The 19,209-nt window shown below is 47.9% G+C and overlaps 1 protein-coding gene across 1 annotated transcript; it reads right to left on the reverse strand.

Moving 5' to 3' along the window:
- Nucleotides 1–1,688: 1,688 nt before the first annotated feature.
- LCMT1 (leucine carboxyl methyltransferase 1) lies at nucleotides 1,689–19,053 on the reverse strand. The gene is made up of 11 exons (XM_050317163.1): nucleotides 18,935–19,053; nucleotides 17,863–17,954; nucleotides 17,181–17,302; nucleotides 15,772–15,848; nucleotides 14,893–14,954; nucleotides 8,829–8,931; nucleotides 7,532–7,652; nucleotides 6,661–6,762; nucleotides 5,939–6,030; nucleotides 4,215–4,312; nucleotides 1,689–2,551 (listed from the first exon to the last, which is right to left on the reverse strand). The coding sequence occupies exons 1-11, from the start codon at nucleotides 19,009–19,011 to the stop codon at nucleotides 2,529–2,531; spliced, it is 969 nt and encodes a 322-aa protein (XP_050173120.1). The 5' UTR covers nucleotides 19,012–19,053; the 3' UTR covers nucleotides 1,689–2,528.
- Nucleotides 19,054–19,209: the final 156 nt, after the last annotated feature.

Here is a 19,209-nt window from a genome sequence, read left to right on the forward strand (position 1 = left end):
CCCTGCCTGTCCTGTCAGCCCGCTGACAACGGAGTGTCTCCATCCTCAATAACCACATCTCCTGTGCCCCAGCAGCTGAGAGACCCCAGAACTCCTGTCAGCTCCAAACAAGGAGCTGTAACTCTGCACAGGGGTTGAAATGCTGGGCACTGAGCTAACAACTGCTTTTCACTCCCTGCTGGGTAATGCCAGTGAGGAGATAAATAATTTAATTTCCTAGAAGGTAAATTCTTCTATCCATCTTTTAAGAGTGAGCAGGTGACGCTCAGGCAGGTGAGGTGGGTGGAACACAGATACAGTGAAGTGTGATCACCACAGTGTGGCTGGGGCTTGGACAGAGCAAAGACCAACATCCAGCACTCAGCATGGACAGGCAGGAGGATTTTGTGGTACCTGTGGGAACAATCTGTGACAGAAATCTCACAGGCAGGGCCCACGTGCCACGGCTCCCTCGCTTTGCCATGGCAACTGGACTCAGCATCCTCCCGTGCAAAGCTTCCCAGCCACACACTGGGGGAAGGAGAGGGGACTGACAGCACCCAAGAACAGCCAGCTGGGCTGGAACAGGAGGGAGAGGCAGAGATCCATGGACAGCTCCAGGGAGGCCCAGCACTCACACACAGCGCAGGAAGCAGCAGCAGAAGGCGGAGGTCACCTCTCCTGGCTGGAAAACCTTCCTCAGCCTTCCTCAAGCAGCAGCTCCCAGCAAAGCAGCACTGTGTCAGCAGCACCAGGCACCCTCCACGTTCAAATATTCCCTGGAGAGTGGTGAAAGATTGATTTATCTCTTCTGGTTAGTGGAACCCTGAGTGCTGGGCTCCCACACCCGTCCTCCCCACACAGCTCCCAGGGAACCACACACTCCTTTCATCCTGCTCTAACCCTGAAGCACAAGGTGACCCACTTTCCTCACCACTGTTGGCATCTGAGAGAGGAGAGACTCTGGAAGAGCTCTAGCAGGAATGATTTCCCTTCTCCTGGCTGGATGCTGTTCAGCTCAACAGCCAAAAATGGAGGGTCAGACTCACCCAGTCAAAGGGTGATGAGGTCACCACCGTGTTTGCATCCCATGGCACAGCTCTGCTCCTGTGCCACCTTCTCCAGTGCTTCCCTTGGATGAACAAACAACACAGGGACTTAAAAGAGAAGCAATGAGCAGAAATCCCTCCAAGATCTAATCCAAACCCATCTTCCTTCAGTTGAAGGCTGTTTGCCCTTATCCTGTCACTACACACCCTTTCTGTTTACTGCTTCTGTTCCTCTGAAATTGTGACTGTAACTTCTAAGAACTGTTTATTTTTCCTGGTAACTCAATAATATCCATCCCTTCATCTCCAGTCCAGGCCCACATCAATCTTTTCCAAACTGTTCTCACACTACAGAAAGTCACAAACAGCACAAAAACGGTGGTTTGTCACAGAATCACGGAGGGGTTTGGGTTGGGAGGGACCTTAAAGCTCACCCAGTCCCACCCCCTCCCATGGGCAGGGACACCTTCCACCAGCCCAGGTTGTTCCAAGCCCCGTCCAACCTGGTCTGGGACACTTCCAGGGCAGCCACAGCTTCTCTAGACCTGCCTGTAACTGCTTTAAAGAAATACCCCTGGTGAGGTATTTGGTGAGAAGAAACCTGTATGCACTAAATCAGATATAAATAGGTAATTCTACTGAGTAAGACAGGAGACAAACTATAAATACTAAACATTTATTATTTTTTTCTCATAGGAAGGTTGCAAGATTCAATTTCAAACAACAGGACAAGGGCTTTCATTACTCTTGGGATTTTGTTTTGCTTCTTTTAAGGGGAAAGAAGAAACTGGTGTAAAGATACTACCAGAAGCAGTGCAAATTGAGATTAATTTCTTTCTTACTTTCACCCTCCCAGTGCTGAACTGCCAAGCTTAGCCCTTCCCAGTTAAACAACGTCTACTTTCCAGCTTTTTGTACACCACTGAACAAATTGTACATCAGGGCTCCCCTTCTCCTTTACCCTTCCCCTACAAGAACGCCCAGCACAGGGACAGCCTTGGACAACAGTAAGCCTGGAGAAGCCAACACGGTGACACTGCATCAAAATCAGACCAGAAGAGAATGAAAATGAACCACATTGCACCTTCCTGATCAGCCATGCACAGTGCAGGTGTCCAGTGATGCAGCTCTCCAGCGTTTCCACTTTCCTGCCACAAGTACACGTTACACACCCACGAAAAGACAAAGGAGGAAAATCAAAGAACCCAACAACATTTTACTTTCAGGTTTAAACTAAGGAAGGCAAGCTTTAGACAGGAATCACTGACACCTTGTGAAAGTCCATCATTAGACATCTGGGAATGGAGGGCAAGTCTTGCCTCATAACAATTGCTCACAAAAAATACTCCTTAAAAGCACCCAAAGCCACCAGGACAGTTCCCAGCACCGTCACACGGACACAGACTGGGGTTGGCACATGCAAAGTCCGTATTTCTGCATCCTGGCCCAAGCCAAGGCAGTCACTGGGGCTCCTGGGCTCCCTTCCCTCCAGCCAGACCCTCAGAAGTCGATGTTTGCCAGACCTGGGTGAAGAGAAAGAGGGATTAGGGAGGAAAAACAAGTGTTTATTCTTATCCTACCAGTCCTTCACCACTATTAGGACAGTCAGGCACAGGAGGAAGGATGCTTTGAGCATTACTTAATTTCTTTAAACTTAAATGTAAAGGATTTGGTGGGAGGAAATCAGGAAACAGGTTGATCTTTACATTTTTAACTCTTTTTTGATTGTGATGAAGCAATTAATTTGAATAAGCCAATCTGCAGGAGTTGTTCATGGCAGAAGGAACAAAACAGAATGTTCATGAACCTCAGATTCTGCCCATGAAATTAGAAAGAGAAAGCTGGGGAAAGTACCCTTAATGAGGGCAGTAAATTCACATGGATTTAAACTCCTGTTTTAGATTAAGGCCTGTCCATGCCATGGCCAAATGTCCAATGGACATCTGATTATCTCCTTTGAGATTGGTCTTTTTTAACTTGTAAGATACCCTGCACCACTCAACTCAGTCCCAAAACTGTCCTCAGTCCTTCTCTAATCACAGCAGAGAACAATGCTGAGATCCAAGAACAGTGGTTCCCACGAATATTTTGCCCTTAGCTCCTCTAGGATACCTTGAGTATTAATTACAGTCATCACTTCTGAGCCCTAAGAAATGAAATGGGAAACACGGATTTTTGAGCTCAGGGCTATGGAGGCTGGAGGATTCAGGTGACCAACACCACAGGGCAGCAGCTCTGCTACAGCAGCAGCAGCAGGGTGTTGAAGATCTCCTTTCACCAGCTGTATCAGATGCTCTGCACCTCAGAGAACACACCTATTCCCATTTGCTAAGGAACACTCAATAAAATCTTGGATACCCTGTCAGAAACAAAGGAGGAGAAGAGAAGGAGAAGGAAGGAAATGATAAAAGCTGGCAGGCAGAGATTTTCTGGAAAGACTGAAGACCCTGAAATTGCAGAGAGAAGTCAAGATAAACTGTGCCTGGAACAGAACTGTCTTTGATTTGGACAGACACAGGCTGTAGCCATCCATCCTTCACCCAAACCACAATTCTCCTGATTTTATTACTTGTTAAGCAGTAGCAACATAGAAATGCTACAGAAAGCATAAATCAATTCCCTCCATTTCAAAGAAACCCCAGTCTAGGCGAGAGAGGATTTTAAGACCAAAAGGAACATTTAAAAGAGTTAATTTCAGAGGGAATTTTTTCCCCCAGGAGAATGCAGTGTGGAAAACTCCAGTGTCAGATGGCTGTAAATGGGGACAGTGCAGAAGAAGCCTGGGATAAGCAATACAAATTTATTTTTGTGTTGTCAGGACACTGTGATTTCATATACAGTGCGTCCATATGGTACTTCCCATGCATAGGATTTGTAAACCTTTCAATTAGCACTGATAGGATAAAGCAGGCAGTTATTTAAAGCAACCCATACGGCATCTTCTGGTGGAAAAATTCCAGCTCTCCTCTACTGGACAGGCTTCCAACTTGGACACCCATAAACCCTCCCAGGGCTGTGGAGAAACAATCCCCAGCTGGGAGGTGCTCCCAGCCCCAAGGGCAGAGCAGCAGAGCCCATGGCTGGGACAGGGTGTCTCTATCCTGCACTGGTGTAACATCCCAATCCCAGTCTTTCCACATAAAATTTCCCTGGGAAGGATCCCTCCCACGTGTTGGAGAACATTACCCAGGTTGCTGCTGTCCTTTGAAGCCCAGCAGATGCAGTAGTGCTGCATTAGTTGTTCAAACAGTTCCTTTTCATCCAGGAATTCAAGTGCTTCTATTCTGCAGGAACAAAATAAAAATTGGGATTCGAGCTGGAGTCTCAGTAGAGTCTTTATTAAACTCTTCACTGCACAGGAGTGAAAACTCTGGCCAGTAAGGCAGTTACCTTTCATGGGGTTTGTCCACGGTGCCACCACTGCTCCTACCCTTCCTGTCCATGTACCAAACAAGTGACCCACAGGATGTCTTCAACTTCTCCTTCCTGGACTAATATTTCATATTAATCTATATTTCATATTTCATATTCCAGGACTAATCTGTGTAACTCCTCACAAATACCAGCATTTGTCTTCCAAGCCCTTTCTCTGCAGAGATCTGGTCTTGCAGGCCCTAAGCAGCCACAACAGGGCAGCCTAATGAAGGAGATTCACCCTGACCAAGGGATGGCAGGGAACAGCTGAACACTCTTGTTCTCTTCAGAGAATCACAAGGCCTTACCCTGTCTGGGGAGAGTGATGAGTACACCAGTGCAGCTCCCAACAGCTCTCCCACAGGAGCCCATGATGAAACACAAACTAAATGGTACAAACAGAAGACACGAGGATTTGTTTTCCCTAAAATGGTTCCCACCTTCTTAAAGGAAGGTCTTTAAATGTCTTCCCCCAAATGGGAGATTTTCTCCCAAGCTGTGCCTGCTTTACAAAGCTTAACCTGGCCCATTCCTCTCTCCCTCCAGACTACTTGAATATCAGTGTTTATTTTCCATGCTAAATATTTGGAGGAGCTGCTACTGAGGATCAAAAGAAGCTGAGGGGCAAAAGTTCCAAAATACACTCCCAGATGTAAGTGCTGCAGAAGAACACTTTTGTAAAGACTTTTATAAATAAAAAGCATTATTTGCCTCATTAATACTGAAGGACAGAGTTTACATAACCTATTTCCTGGCATTTGGAACAAGTGGAAGGAGCTGAACAGATCTAAGGTAGTCAAAAATGCTGCAAAGAAAGCACAGGTTCTGTGTCTCCACCAGTGCCATATGGCACCACCACACACCACTGTTCCTATTTAAACCACCTCTGATTTCCACCCTCACCTGTTCAGTTCCAGGGTTTGAGAAACCCCCATATGTGAATATTTGGACCAAGGTAACTTGGTTAATGACTTGCAGGAATTCACATTTAATGTTATACCCCTAAAAAGTTACTCCTTAACAAGTTTCCCATTTTTTAGTATTTCTTCACTGAAAAAAATTAACAAAATCCATGCAAATTACTGGCTGTTAAACAGCCTTTAGTTACCCCCTCTGTGCTCTAAGCTCTGCAGACCCAGCAGTTTCCCTCATGAAGATGATTTCAATGTGTTGTGGTTTAACCCCAGCCAAAATGTCCACAAGGAACACGTCAGGGACTGCAAAAACTCAACACAGCATTTTCTGTGGCATCTTTTGTCTGCAAATTCCTGCCACGAGATGCTTTATATTGCCCCCATATAAAACATCCCACGGCCAGTGGCTCATTAATGCTGCTCCAGGCACTATCCCTGAGGCTCTGCAGAGCTTCACCCTCACACAGGGGCAGCAAGTGCCTGCAGACAACTCTGTCAGACCAGGGAAGCCCATGCTGCACGTTGATGTGAACAGCCTTGGAAATGGCATCTGAAGATGACCTTTGGTTCCAAAATGAATACCTTTTGACATCAGCCTGTGGCAAAAAGCTGTACACCTTCATCATATCGATGGCACGTGCAGTTTCCCAGCCGTTCAGCAGCAGACGTTCCCTCTGTAAAACACAGAGGTAGCACAGCTTTGAGGACTCCAGGGAAAAATGCCAGAGGGCAGTTTTTCCCCCTAAGGATTTTGTAGGGCAGCTGCTTGACCTGTTCTCTGCAGAGCTCAGAGTCTTTTCTAAGCATGTGCTGGTGATCCCTGTGCAGAGAGGGCAGTGGGGCAGGCAGGGCTGCTCTGATCCACTGCAGCTTTTGGACAGCTACTGACAGTCAGTGGTATCAAAGAGAAGGCTCCAGGGTGACCCAACTGTGGCCTTCCAATACCTGAAGGAGCCAACAAGAAAGATGGAGAGACACTATTTACAAGGGCCTGGAGTGATAGGACAAGGGGGAATGGTTTCCCACTGCCAGAGGGCAGGGTTAGATGGGATATTGGGAGGAAGTTCTTCCCTGGGAGGGTGGGGAGGCCCTGGCACAGGTTGCCCAGAGAAGCTGTGGCTGCCCCTGGATCCCTGCAAGTGTCCAAGGCCAGGTTGGACAGGGCTTGGAGCAACCTGGGCTGGTGGAAGGTGTCCCTGCCCATGGCAGGGGGTGGACCTGCTCCAACAGGGCACCCACAGACAGAATGTGCAGACAGACTGATCCATGTTAATATCACAGCCAGAGCTCTGTGCCCCTCTCACCTGGGAGTCCAAGGACCTGCAGACCTCCACCCCAGCCAGGTTGCACTGTCGCCGCTGCAGGTTCTCGATCATGATCTGCCCGAACCGGTCCGTCATGTTCACCTCAGGTAGAGAAGGAGACAAAAGTGTTCCCCCTTCTGCACACAGCGTGACCGTGGGGAACAGCAGTACCCTGGTTAAACTCCTGCATGGCCTATGTCACAAAACGTACAGGACAACAGCAGAGTGAGTTGCACATCCTTACACCGGGCCTCGCTCCCTCTGCCACCTCCTCGGCTCCCGCACGTCACCGCCGCAGCCGCTGGCTCGGTGACAGTGCCCCTGCCCCGACAGACACGGGCACTGACAGGAAAGCTGAGCTGCTTTAAGCTCTCAGCAACTTGGTTCATTCTCCAGCAGTGATTTACAGCTTGGAAGATCCTGTTACTAATTCCTGGAGCCACCTAGTTCCCCCGAGGCAGCCTTTAACTTCCACTGAGAGGAGCGGAGTTCATGCTGATGTGATTTTTGCTCCACTTTGCCAAAGAACAGAGAGGTAATTATGTAATGTTATACACTCAGAGCCAGCACTCAGCACCATTTCTTTTTCCTCTCTCTTAGCTAAACCAATATTCTATGGTTTTCTCCACGTATGGATTAAGTCTCAATTATTTTGCTTCAACATAGCCCAGAAATTGTCTTTCAGAATAGCCATATATTCCTTCTAACGAGCTAACCAAGCTACAAGTTAAAACATATTACTACAGAAATTCAGCAGAAACTGCTGTCTCTACAAAAGGACACGGCCCACTCTTATTTCACAACAACTCCCACCTTGGAGAGCAATTTTTATGACAACAATGCAGGTCCAAAAATGCCATTTTGGTTTTACCTGCTCATAATTGATAAACATGGCCACGGGAAAGGTGCTTGCTGCCCACTTGAGCAGGTTTGCAGATTGCTGGGGGGTCATGTAAACCAGCACACACTCTGCCACCAGTAGTGTTGGCAAACTGCAAAACAAAACCAAATCACAGAACTATTTCCAGCAGAAGAACAAGAAAAATGAGTAAAGAATTGTTAGTGAGCAGTCATTTCATGTCTTGAAAGAGCTCCATTTTTTATGAACTAGACATTGAAGTTTGAATGAAATCTCTTCATCAAGTTGACTAGAACTAGGCTTTCTGGCAGCTGATGAATTAATTAACCACAAGAGACTTCTGTGGTTACAAACCAGAGGTTTTGGAAAACAAGCTCCTCTAAGTCAGCCCTGAACACAGAATAATATGCATTCTCTAAGTCTTCTCTCGCAGCAGGAACTGAGGAATCTATTAAAATTCCCTTTGCAGAAGGACTGTGCTCTGTATACACAATCCACACTCTTCTAGAGATCAGTAAAATCAGGAATAAATTACAAAATAAAAAAAAAAGTTTTCTCTTTACCGAAGTTCTAAGAATTTTAATTAGCCAAATTTGTTCTGTAAAATATCTGTAAAATACTCTTTACATATTATTATCTAACGAAATGCAATCTATAGTTTGCACGTTGCCTCTTCCCCCTCCATCCACAAACCAACAAAAATAGACATCTACACGAGTGATTTTCTTCAGAATTATTGAGTTTGCTTTTAATTGCTAGAATGAAAGGGAAAAAAAAGTCACTAGAAGCAGGAGAAATTCCACAAGGAGCAGCGATGTAGGCAAGCAAGGCAACATTTCAGAAGATGGAAGTGTAAAGAATTAAATGGCAATTTGATGCATTCTGCTTCCCCATATGCTCTCTCCCACCCAGCCAGATCTCTGCTATTTATATAGCTTACATTTGAAAGGTCTGTCCATCATCCACTCAGAAACTTAACTCCTGCCCCCTCCAAAGCCTCATGGGGAACAATAAAACCCCACAGAGGAGCTTCTGGACTCAGGGCCATGGCAATCCCTCCACCGAAAGGTTTAGGGAACAACAGGGGTTCAAGTGGAGGCCACAGAAAATTACAAAGATGAAACTCTGAAGTCACAGACTCCCAGAATGGCCTGGATTGGAAGGGACCTCAAAGCCCATCCAGTGCCACCCCCTGCCATGGGCAGGGACACCTTCCATGAGCCCAGCTTGCTCCAAGCCCTGTCCAACCTGGGCTTCCACAAGCCCGCATTAAAAAAGAAAAATCAATTAAAAAAAAAATAAATCTTACTGTACATCCAAGTTGTGTTTCTTTAGCTTCTCCTCCAGATCTGACGAGAAACGGAGATCTGCTCCTACAATGGAGTATCGACTGGAGTCAAGGCTGTGGGAATCTGCAAGGTCAATATTTGGAGAGACTAAGGTCACAAATAGGAGGGATGCTGAAATTATGAATTAAAAAAACCAGCACAACAATACATGACTTGGAAGCTAAAGTTTGGTCTGTTATACCCAACTATGAACAGCAAACTCTTCTTTTCAAAACATCAATTTCCCCTTTACTTGTGGCTTACAGTGATACATCACCACCAGGCCCTGCAGCAAGCCCACTCCTTCCCTCTGAAGCCACTGTGATGCAGAGAGGTTATCCCAGCCGTTACCATGGTTCCCAGGAATGCAGAGAGGAGGAAAATGTGAAGATTAAAGGCAGGATTTTCATTGTGTTTGTAGAGTCTTTTTAGATGACCCAATGTATGCACACAGAACTACATAAAAGTACATCAATTTCTGAAAATTGGAGTTAAGAGTAACATATTTCAAATATTCACAACAGATACAGCCATATAAAGTACTGATTTTTATAGTTACAGAATGTATATGGGGATCAGACACAGATTTGGGGCCAAGAAATGTTACAATTTATACTTTTGGTATGATTTAGTGAGGGTATTTAAGTAAAGAGTCAAATTAGAGAAGGTATTCTGAGAAACAAACATTGCCCGGGGACACAAGAGGCAGCACATTCCTGTAAATGCTTTCCAGCAGGAAGGAGGAACAAATCCCAGAGGCAAAGGATTTTTGCCATCCAAGCACAGCTGAGGAACCAGCAGAAAAGGAGTCTTTCCTGCAACATTTCTCAGCAGCTCCAGGAACCAGAACAGTTCAGAAAGAGAGTTACAGGGTAAAGAAAGGGAAAAAAAAAAGTTCTGTGGCAAATGATTCAACATTTTGAATCAAGGCTTTTTCCATGTGCATGTTCTGTAATAGCTTTACTACTTCCCACACCCTTCTATTTCAGTGATTACATCAAGGCCATGATAATGGCATCAAAAAAAGCCACCCAAAAAACCCCACCACACACAGGGAAGTATTTAAATAGGGATTTGTTTCTGTCCATAGATAGGGCACAGCGAGCGTCAGTCACCATAATTAGTAGGGAATCAATGCCAGCTCCTTGACCAGCTTCAGAGACTTGGACACAGAAGTACATTAATGGAGAACAGAAATAAAAGCCAGAAATAAACTACAAAACTTTTTAAGTGATCGAATCAAAAAGGAGCACAAACACTCCGAGGCGGAAGTAAATGTCCCTTGCTCACACCACACTGACTCAAGCATTTTTACTACAGAACCACAGAATGCCTGGCTTAATCCATTGAAAATCCCATGTTCCAAGCACTAATTCTGACCCAAGCACCAAGACTTGTGCTGGTTTTCAGCCAGGTTGTTTGGTCAGGATATTCTCCTCCAGAGCACAGAGCTACCTCGTGGCTTTGTGTGTGATGCTCACACTCAGTCAGTCAGGTGCAAAGACTCTCTCCTGCACTTGAAATGAAGGGTAGAGAAACACCAGACTCAGATTTAATTTGAGGGATTCGAGGAAGGGGAGAGAAGAGGAGAGAAAGAAGAGCCCCACCGTTCCAGCCCACCCCATCTACCCCACCCTCTCCCTGCCAAGACGCAGCACTCAGCCGTCCATGGATACTCAACAGAGAATGCTTTGCTCTGATCATACCACTTGAATGTTTATTTTTCATGACTTCTGGCACAGAAATAACAGCACAAGTGGCTCGAATGTCACAGACTCACAGAACAAGACATCACTGCAGTAACGGAACAGTAGCAGGAGCTGCTTATACTTCCCTTTTGACCTCACTGCAATACATTTTTCTTCCCAGAAATGTTAGGAACAAGTAACTGCTGTGTTTGAGGACAGCCCCAGGCCCTCCCCTGGCTCCTGGAGCGGCGTTCCAGCCTCACAGAGCTCAGTGCTTCCTCTGCCACAAGAATTCAGTTTGCTTTTCCTACTCCCTTCTCACATTAGTGCAACAATTTCCTGGAGGTTTTCCAAGAGACAGAATGCAGGATACTATTGACTCAAACTGATTTCATTAGGATTTTCATCCTAAGGTATCTTTGGCAGCTTTACAAACCACCAGCCCATGCAGCCTATTCCACAGGCGGGATATGGCACTGCTTTCACTCAGCTCCCCGTTCACTACACCACCAGAGCAGGGCACGTGTCAAAACACAAATCTGCCTTGCCTTGGAAGCACAGGAACATCCCCAACACGAGGCCTGCAAATCACCGGGACAGCAAGACCCTTGAGACCTGCATCGTGTCACAGGACAGACTGGGAATGGAGGGGAAAGGAAGCTGAAACAACCCGGTCCCAAAGCTGGACTAGGCAGGGCAGAAGGTGAGAGAGGCACAGAAAGACAACAGCTCCCTGGGTGCAATTTGCACTTGCAAAGGTAACAAAGGCGGGGCATTGACCTCCCAACACAGCAACTGCATCACCCATCAGACAGTGAAAACAACTGACTGTGTTCTTGCCACAGGGATGTCAGACTGCTGCACAGATCACTGCTTTCCCTGGAGACCCAGCATTCCCCAGGAAGCCACGGAGCTGTTCAGTGACAAGTGTCATCCTGCTGCATCCAAGGGCAGAGGCCATCAACATCTATATTTGAGCTGCACGCCATGTAGTCCCTGCCTTGTCCAAAGGGCAAGCACAGCAGATGCTGCCCTGAAGCCAATAAAGTTGTCTATCAGCTCCAGCTTCACAGAATGAGAACATTTAGGGTGAGCAGAAGAGCAGTGAGAGAACAAGAATCATGTCAATCCATATTATAACAACTCAAAAATGAAGCTCCAAACAATCCAAACGAATTATTCCTGGTACACCAGAGACAGCAGTGTGGAACTTATATGGGGGAGCAGGCACAGGATGGGACAGCCTCCTCCCCAGGATTCTAAAATCCTGCTCCATATCCCCACAAAAACAGGTAACATTTCCCTACCTGGCAAGGCTGCTTCATTGTACCCCACTACACTCCCTGTGACAGGTGGCATTCCCTGAACATTCCACAGTCTAACAGCTGTATCAGGTCAGACCAAAGGTCCCCCTAGTGGGATATCCTGCCTCTCACAGAGCCAACAGCAGCTACAAAGGGGAAAGGCAAAAAGGGCAAACACGTACTAACTAGATGTTTTCTAGCTTTTCCCCAAGTATGCTTAAACTTGATTTGGATTTCTGAACCATTACTGAGCTCGTGCTTTCATACATCTATTTATTCTAATGCCCTGCAGGAAGGCAGCAATAATCATTTACATGTGAGGCACAAACTATTTTTTCCCCCCCATGTGCATCACTTTCTATTAATCCACATTGAATTCATCATCAAGTCACTAATTTCACAAGATTCTTCTACAGTTCTTTACCACTCTGAAGAGTTTGGATTTGCCAACAAGCTGCCATTGACTAATCACTGTATTTTCACAATTATTCCTTAGTGTTGAACAACAACATATCCTTAAGCACAGATCTCCATCTCCTCCATAATGAAAATTAACAACATATGCTCACCCTCCATCCCAGCTCCTCATCCATATGAGAACCATTCCCTCTCCACAACCACCGTGCCATTTCTTTGGCACACTTTGGTAAGGGACACTGTCAAAACACATTTTGGAAATCCAAGCACTACACTGATGTCCTTTTCCAATAGATCTGTTGACTCAGAGAACTCCAACAGGTTTGGGAGGCATAACTTACCTTTCCAAAAGCCATGGTGACTCTTTGCCAACACATTCTATGATTCCTCTTTTCTACTAAGTCTGTCTGTTAGAATTCCTATCAATTTGTCTGGTAGAGATATCAGTCCCACTGGCTTGGAGTTCCCTGGATTTCTCCATTTGAGTCACAGCCACCACTTTCCAGTTGGATGTAAATTTTAAAAGGAGAGGGTACAGACCAGTCAGTAGCTGAGCAAATACATTGTGAAGTTCCTTTAGACCTGTGAGAAATCTCTGCTCATGTTTGATTTACCAACTTATTCCACCACCTCTTCTGGTGGCACTTCCATATGAAGCAGTTCCATTAATATATCCTTAAATGAGAGTTCCCACATGGATCTCACTCCAACCGACCCGTGGTTGAGTGTCAGTTCAAACTGGGATTCCACAAACGCTTCCAGCATCTACAAGTTACCTAGACATGATGGTACATCCCAGAGATGTCAGTGTAGCAGACCCTGCACCAGCCTGGGTACAGTAAAATTGCTACTCTGAGGTTTTAAAACTCAGCACGGAGAAATAACCAGAGAAACAACTTTAGAGAAACCAGTCACTCCACTCCACTCACCCAGTGCCACAGCAATTGCTGCTGACTGCTCAGAGTTGCTATTCATAGCTTTTGATTACAATACAGCCCTGCAAGCTGATAACTGCAGTTGTGATGCTGTACCAGACATATCTACAGCTGTTCAGGAACACACACACAGCACCCAGCCCTCTGGACCAGCCCTGGGTGCTGCTGGAACAGTGCTTATGCAGCAATCCCGCTGCGGGCAGGGCACAGCACGGGCAGGGCACGGCACAGGCAGGGCTCCCGATCAGACCCCAGGAGCCCCAGGAGCCCTCTCCCTCAGGTGGGGCACTGGACTTTCATCTCTAGAGGCCTGAAGGCACAACACAAACTCCTGACACCTGAAGGTTGGTAAGTTCAGGCACTCTAATGTGCAGCAATAAACATGCCCCATCAAGGCAGAGTGTGGCAGCACTGTGGCCCAAGGTGGAGCCCACTGGAACACGAGCACCTCCTCACCCTGCACCTCCTCACCCTTGGAGCCCTGGGGGTCAGGAAATCAATGGGTTCCTGGGGAATATTGGGAAGAGCCTTCCCTGCAGATCAGCCCTGGGGAGGCACATCTACAGTGCTGTGTCCTCAGGACAGGAGGGACATGGAGCTCCTGGGGCAGGTCCAGAGGAGGCTGTGGAGGTGCTGAAGGGACTGGAGCATCTCCCTTATGAGGAAAGGCCGAGGCAGCTGGGGCTGTTCAGCCTTGAGAAGAGACACTGAGAGGGGACCACCCCAATTTCTGTCAGTGCCTGCAGGGAGGGGGCAGAGGATGGACCAGGCTCTGCTCGGGGGTGCCCAGAAATGGGACAAGAGGAAGGGGCAGGAACTGATACCCAGGAAGTTCCACCTAGACATGAGGAAGAACTTTGCTGGGCAGTGACAAGCACTGAACAGGCTACCCAGAGCGGGTGTGGAGTCTCCTCACTGGGGATATTCCAGACCCCTCTGGACACACTCTGTGCCATGTGCCCTGCAGGAGGAGGGAGGTGGGACCAGTGTCCCACTGTGGTCCCTTCCAGCCCAACCCAGTCGGGCCCTTTTAAGCCCTAAAATTGTGCTTAATAAAAGCACCTGTCCAGGTGATCCCTCAGGGAGCAGCAAACACGAGGAGCTCTGCTTTAGGGTCACACCTGCTCACACAAATTAGATGCTATCATAGATGAAAGTAATTAGTGTTCCTCAGGATGTGGAGTCCACAGCATCCTGTTTCAGAATAAGGTTATAAGCCAAGACAGCACAACCATGACACCATCTGAATTTATTACCCTTTTAATACTAAAATATGACAAACAGCACTGGCTCCTGAGCTCGGACTTTGCAGGCTGTGTTCCTGCTGTGAAAACTCTGCTAAATGTAAAGACTTGTTCTCCTAAAGAAACAGAAAGAAGATAAACACTCAATAGATATTTTAATCCTGTATCCATGCCTCTCAGTAGCACTTTTTCTCTTCCTGTGACAGAAAACTTGAGCTACATACGAGAGAAAACTTTCTGGCAGAATAAAACCACTTAAAGAGAAGACATTTCTAACATGACACAGAACGAATGGGCAGAAGTCTAAAAGAGAAGAAAAAAGCCTCTTTTCTCTCACAATTCTCTGTCCAAACAGCATTTCAAACATTAAAAGCCTGCCCACATAGCAGAACAAAATGATCAGAAAAGTTTTAAAAGTGCTGCAGTACATCGCTGACTGAGTTTGAGGATGACTCACCTATTAGAAGAGAGTCCCCTGAATGGGATTCCATAATTGGTTTTGACAGGGGAGGTTTTGATCTGTGGGAAGAAGGAAGAAGCATCTCAGAGCAGCTAAGCCTGTTAAACAGTGTGCTTACATCTTTTTTTTTATATATATATATATATATCTCCATGTGTGTGTGTGTCTGTGATAAAAGCAGCCAAGAGAATATCTCTGCCCTCTACTGGAAATGAAAACCTTTGCAAGCTTGTGAAAGTTGCAGTTGACTTTTATACCAAATTACTCCTAATTTTGGAGGCAATCTTTCAAGAGAAGTCCAGGTGCTCTGTATGTATCCTCAGTAAACCTTAATGGATCCATCCAAACAGAACATTCCCACACAGCACCAGCTGTGCTACCTCTCTACCTGAACAGGCAAGTCTGGGAATTTACTGCTGTCTTCAACAGTAAGAAAAGACTTAATCACCTCTAACCATCAGGAGACTTTCCCTGCCCCAGAACGAGGTCTGCTTGGCTCCTACAGCTTCCACGCACCACCTCCTCCAGTTTGGAACAGTGGCTGCACACTCACATGTAGGAACCCGCCTGCAAAATGAATCCTTATTCTACACAGAATCCCAGAATGGGTTGGGTTGGAAGGACCCTAAAGCCCATCCAGTGCCACCCCCTGCCCTGGGCAGGGACACCTTCCACCAGCCCAGGTTGCTCCAAGCCCCGTCCTGGCCTTGGACACTCCCAGGGATGGAGCAGCCTCAGCTCTGGGCAGCCTGTCAGTGCCTCACACCCTCACCACCCTCACACCTCAGAGCACTAAATGCTTCTCAGCAGAGAGTTGAAACAATGACACTGACTCACGTTCAGTCTCACACGGATAAACACAGGCCTCAGACTTACTTGATATTATGTATTTTCCTTGCAACGATCATCGGAAAATCCACTTCAAAATATTTTCTAGGGAGAAGATTTTCATCCTGGGAATTGGAGGAAGACACCAGAATCAGGGACACTCAAGTTTCACACACACAAGAAGATATAACCTCAAGTCCTGAACAGTTCTGGTTCAGCTTACACTGGCATTTCTAACAATGGTGTAACAACGTCCTACAGCTTAAAACAACCTAAAACCCAACAAAAAACAGTTCACAGACATTAGAATGTTCTCTAGGCATTAAGGAAATTATTTAACATTTTATGTAATCACAGAATCCCAGAATAGCTGGGTTTGGAAGGGACCTCTGGAGATCATCCAGTCCAACCTCCCTGGGCACTGGATGATATTCAAGGTCCCTTCCCACCCAAGCCAGTCTGGGATTCTTTGATTTATCTATAGAAACTCACATTTATATAGTTCATTCAGAAACATGCACATAGAGCCTGTACAATCCTGTGCTTTGCTACACCATTCCTGTTCTGTTAGAGGAGAGAACAGGGAAATCTAAAGGTTGACAGGGAACAGCAGAACGCAGCATTCCTGTTGTTCTGGGAATTCCACTAGAGGTCAGCTTGGTGTCACACACTACTGGGGAACAGCCAGGGCAACCCACAGCCCCTCCTGAGCTCTGAGCTTTAAAGGCACCTGGACTGACTCTGAACAAGCAGAGAGCTGAGGCAGAGCAGCCAGGGATCCTGGGGGGCATGGGAAGAGTGTGGCCAGCAGGTGAGGGAGTGATCCTGCCCCTCTACTCGGCCCAGTGAGGCACATCTGGAGTGCTGTGCCCACATCTGGGCTCCAAGAAGGACAAGGAGCTCCTGGAGAGGGTCCACCCACAAAGGTGTGAGGGGTCTGGAGCATTTCTCTGATGAGGAGAGACTGCAGGAGCTGTGCCTGGTTAGTGTGGAGGAGAGGAGGCTGAGGGGGGATCCCATCAATCCATACAAATGTCTCCAAGGGGGGTCAGAGGATGGTGCCAGACTCTGCTCAGTGGTGCCAGTGACAGGACGAGGAGCAATGGCCACAAACTAAAACACGAGTTCCACCTCAGCAGGAGGAAAACTCCTCTCCCTGGAACAGCTGCCCAGGGGGGCCGTGGAGTCTCCCTCTCTGCAGACATTCCAGCCCCACCTGGACAGTCCCTGTGTCACCTGCTGCAGGTGACCCTGCCTGGGCAGGGGTTGGACTGGGTGATGCCCAGAGCTCTTCCAACCCCAACTCTTCTGGGATTCTGTGACAGCCTGGGCAGTGCTGCCTCCCTGCCCACCTCCCCTGTGTGACAGAACTCAGCACTGCCAAGCACACAAGGGCAGTCCAAACCTCCCCATGGATCTCAGTCCTCAGCCAGACCTGTCCCCCCAGCTCTCCTTACCTTCAGTCTCCAGAACAGGGTGTCCATGCCAGCCCCAAGGTTAACAATTTGACAGTTGCATTCTGTCCTCTTTAGAAAAGCTTTAATCAGATAACTGACTCCGTGAACACGAGCATAATAACCTGTTAACACACACAAAAGCTTGGGCTTAATTATTATTTTTATGTAATACTTGATGTTTAACACTCCTGAAGAATTTCAGGCAGCCTGTTTGAAAAGTGGTGTTTCTCAGGAAGAGTAATGCCCTCTTTTTAAGAAACTTAAGGGCTTTTGGTTTTCTTTTTTAATTACTAACAAAATTCTGATGCACTGATAAAACAGAATTCATTGGGTAAATAGAAGTTTTAGTAAGTTTCACCTCAAACAGAGCAAAATAATTCTGGCTGGTGTCCACACTTGCAGAGACCAGAGCTGACATACCCAGCTGTCCTGGGTCAAAGAAACATTTTTTGATTGCTTTGAGGAGATTTCTGCACACTTCCCATTGAGAACACAGAAAGCAAAGGATGAGAGCTTTGATTTACAAAACAATATTTAAAAGATCAGCTACAGAAAGGAATTATTTCTGTGAAGAAAACTTGTCTCACTCTTTCCTGTATTCCCTATCCCCCAAACAGCCAGTGCACAGGGGTTTTGTCAGCCTCAAGACCAGCTCACTGTCTCCATCCCCATTCCAACTTGCCTCTATTGATCTCAGGTGCTTTCCTTTCCTTGGCTTGTCTCACAAAATACTGGATGTAAGGGTCCTTCCAGTAGCCAACACTGACAGCAAACCTGTCCAGGAGTGGGGAAAAGAAGGAAAGGATTAGGAAAGAAGGGTACCTAAAAGATACAGAGGTTGGTAAGGTCCCTCTGCCCTGGGTGTGCACATGCAGACACGGACTAAAAATCTGCTTCACGAGTGGAACCATTTCAATTCAGAGATTACATAAAGTTTAGTTAGAAAATCTGGCTGCTGCCATACTAAAGAAGCAACTTTTTAAAGGGCTCTGCACTAGTGGATGAAATTCTGTGAGCAAAGAGCCGATCCTCAGGTATTTCCTCCTGGAGGACCCAGCAGGGGGATGTGTCTCCAGGTCCTCAGACACACGCAAATCAGGCTTTATACTTCTACCCCTTGTTATGCCACGAGCTGTTTGCACTTCTTGCAGAGCTTAAACACAGACAAGTGTTATCCTGTTCTGAGCGAGACTCGCCGGTTTTACAACTGACTCAAAAAGGAAAGCTCTCAAACCAAACTCAACCACCCAACAATCTCCTGCTGCAAAAACCAAGCGGGCAGAACAAGCAGCCAGCGACAACGCGAGCTAAACTCACGCCCAGGCACAAGAGGGCAACGAGGCATCCCCTCCCCGCGCCCGTCCCACAGCGGGTGAAGAAAGGAGCCTGAAATACATCGCGACAGCGTTTCCCAGAGACATCCCCCACAGCTGCAGGTTCCGGCCCCAAGATCGGGTGCTGGCTCCCCCGGCACGCTGCGCTATCAGCGAGCCCGGAGCCCACCCGGGCAGGGCTTCGGAGAGGCGACCGGGGGCGCGCTCGGGGCACCCGCGGCCCCCACACGGGGAGTTCAGCTCCGCACCCCTCGGCGCCCGCTCTGCTCTCCCGGGGCACCGGGGCGGGACGGGGCCGTTCCCGCTCCCCTCCGGCGCCGCTTCCCGGGAGCCGCCCGTGCTCCGCTCCCCGCCCCAGCAGCGCCCGGCGCGGCGCGGGGCCGGAGCGGCGGTGCCCGTGCCGCCCGCCCCGGCCGGTACCGTTTGCAGACGGACGCGTCCTCGCAGGTGCCACGAACCGCCTCGTCCGCCTCGTCGGGGCCGCCGGCGGCCGCCATGGAGCGCGCGGGGCCCGGCCGCTGCCACCGCCCCCGCGGCCCGCCCCCCGCCGCCGCTCATTGGGCCGCCTCCGCCGGGGCTCGGCAGCGATTGGTCCGCGGGCTCGCCCGTCCCCACACCGCCCAATGAGAGCACGCGGGCAGCAGCGCCCCGCCCGGGAAGTGGCGGGTGCCGCAAGGCACGCCGGGAGCTGTAGT

Source organism: Myiozetetes cayanensis, unplaced genomic scaffold (assembly GCF_022539395.1).
Source record: "Myiozetetes cayanensis isolate MyiCay16 unplaced genomic scaffold, myiCay2020 scf20-37, whole genome shotgun sequence".
Taxonomy (NCBI): domain Eukaryota; kingdom Metazoa; phylum Chordata; class Aves; order Passeriformes; family Tyrannidae; genus Myiozetetes; species Myiozetetes cayanensis.

Coding starts and splice junctions, on each gene's coding strand:
- LCMT1 (XM_050317163.1), bottom strand. CDS start 19,011: ATGGCGGCCGCCGGCGGCCCCGACGAGGCGGACGAGGCGGTTCGTGGC. Junction 14,955..15,771: donor AGGAAAATACATAATATCAA/GTAAGTCTGAGG, acceptor TTCTTCCCACAG/ATCAAAACCTCCCCTGTCAA. Junction 6,763..7,531: donor TGTTTATCAATTATGAGCAG/GTAAAACCAAAA, acceptor TCTCTACCTGAG/GTGAACATGACGGACCGGTT.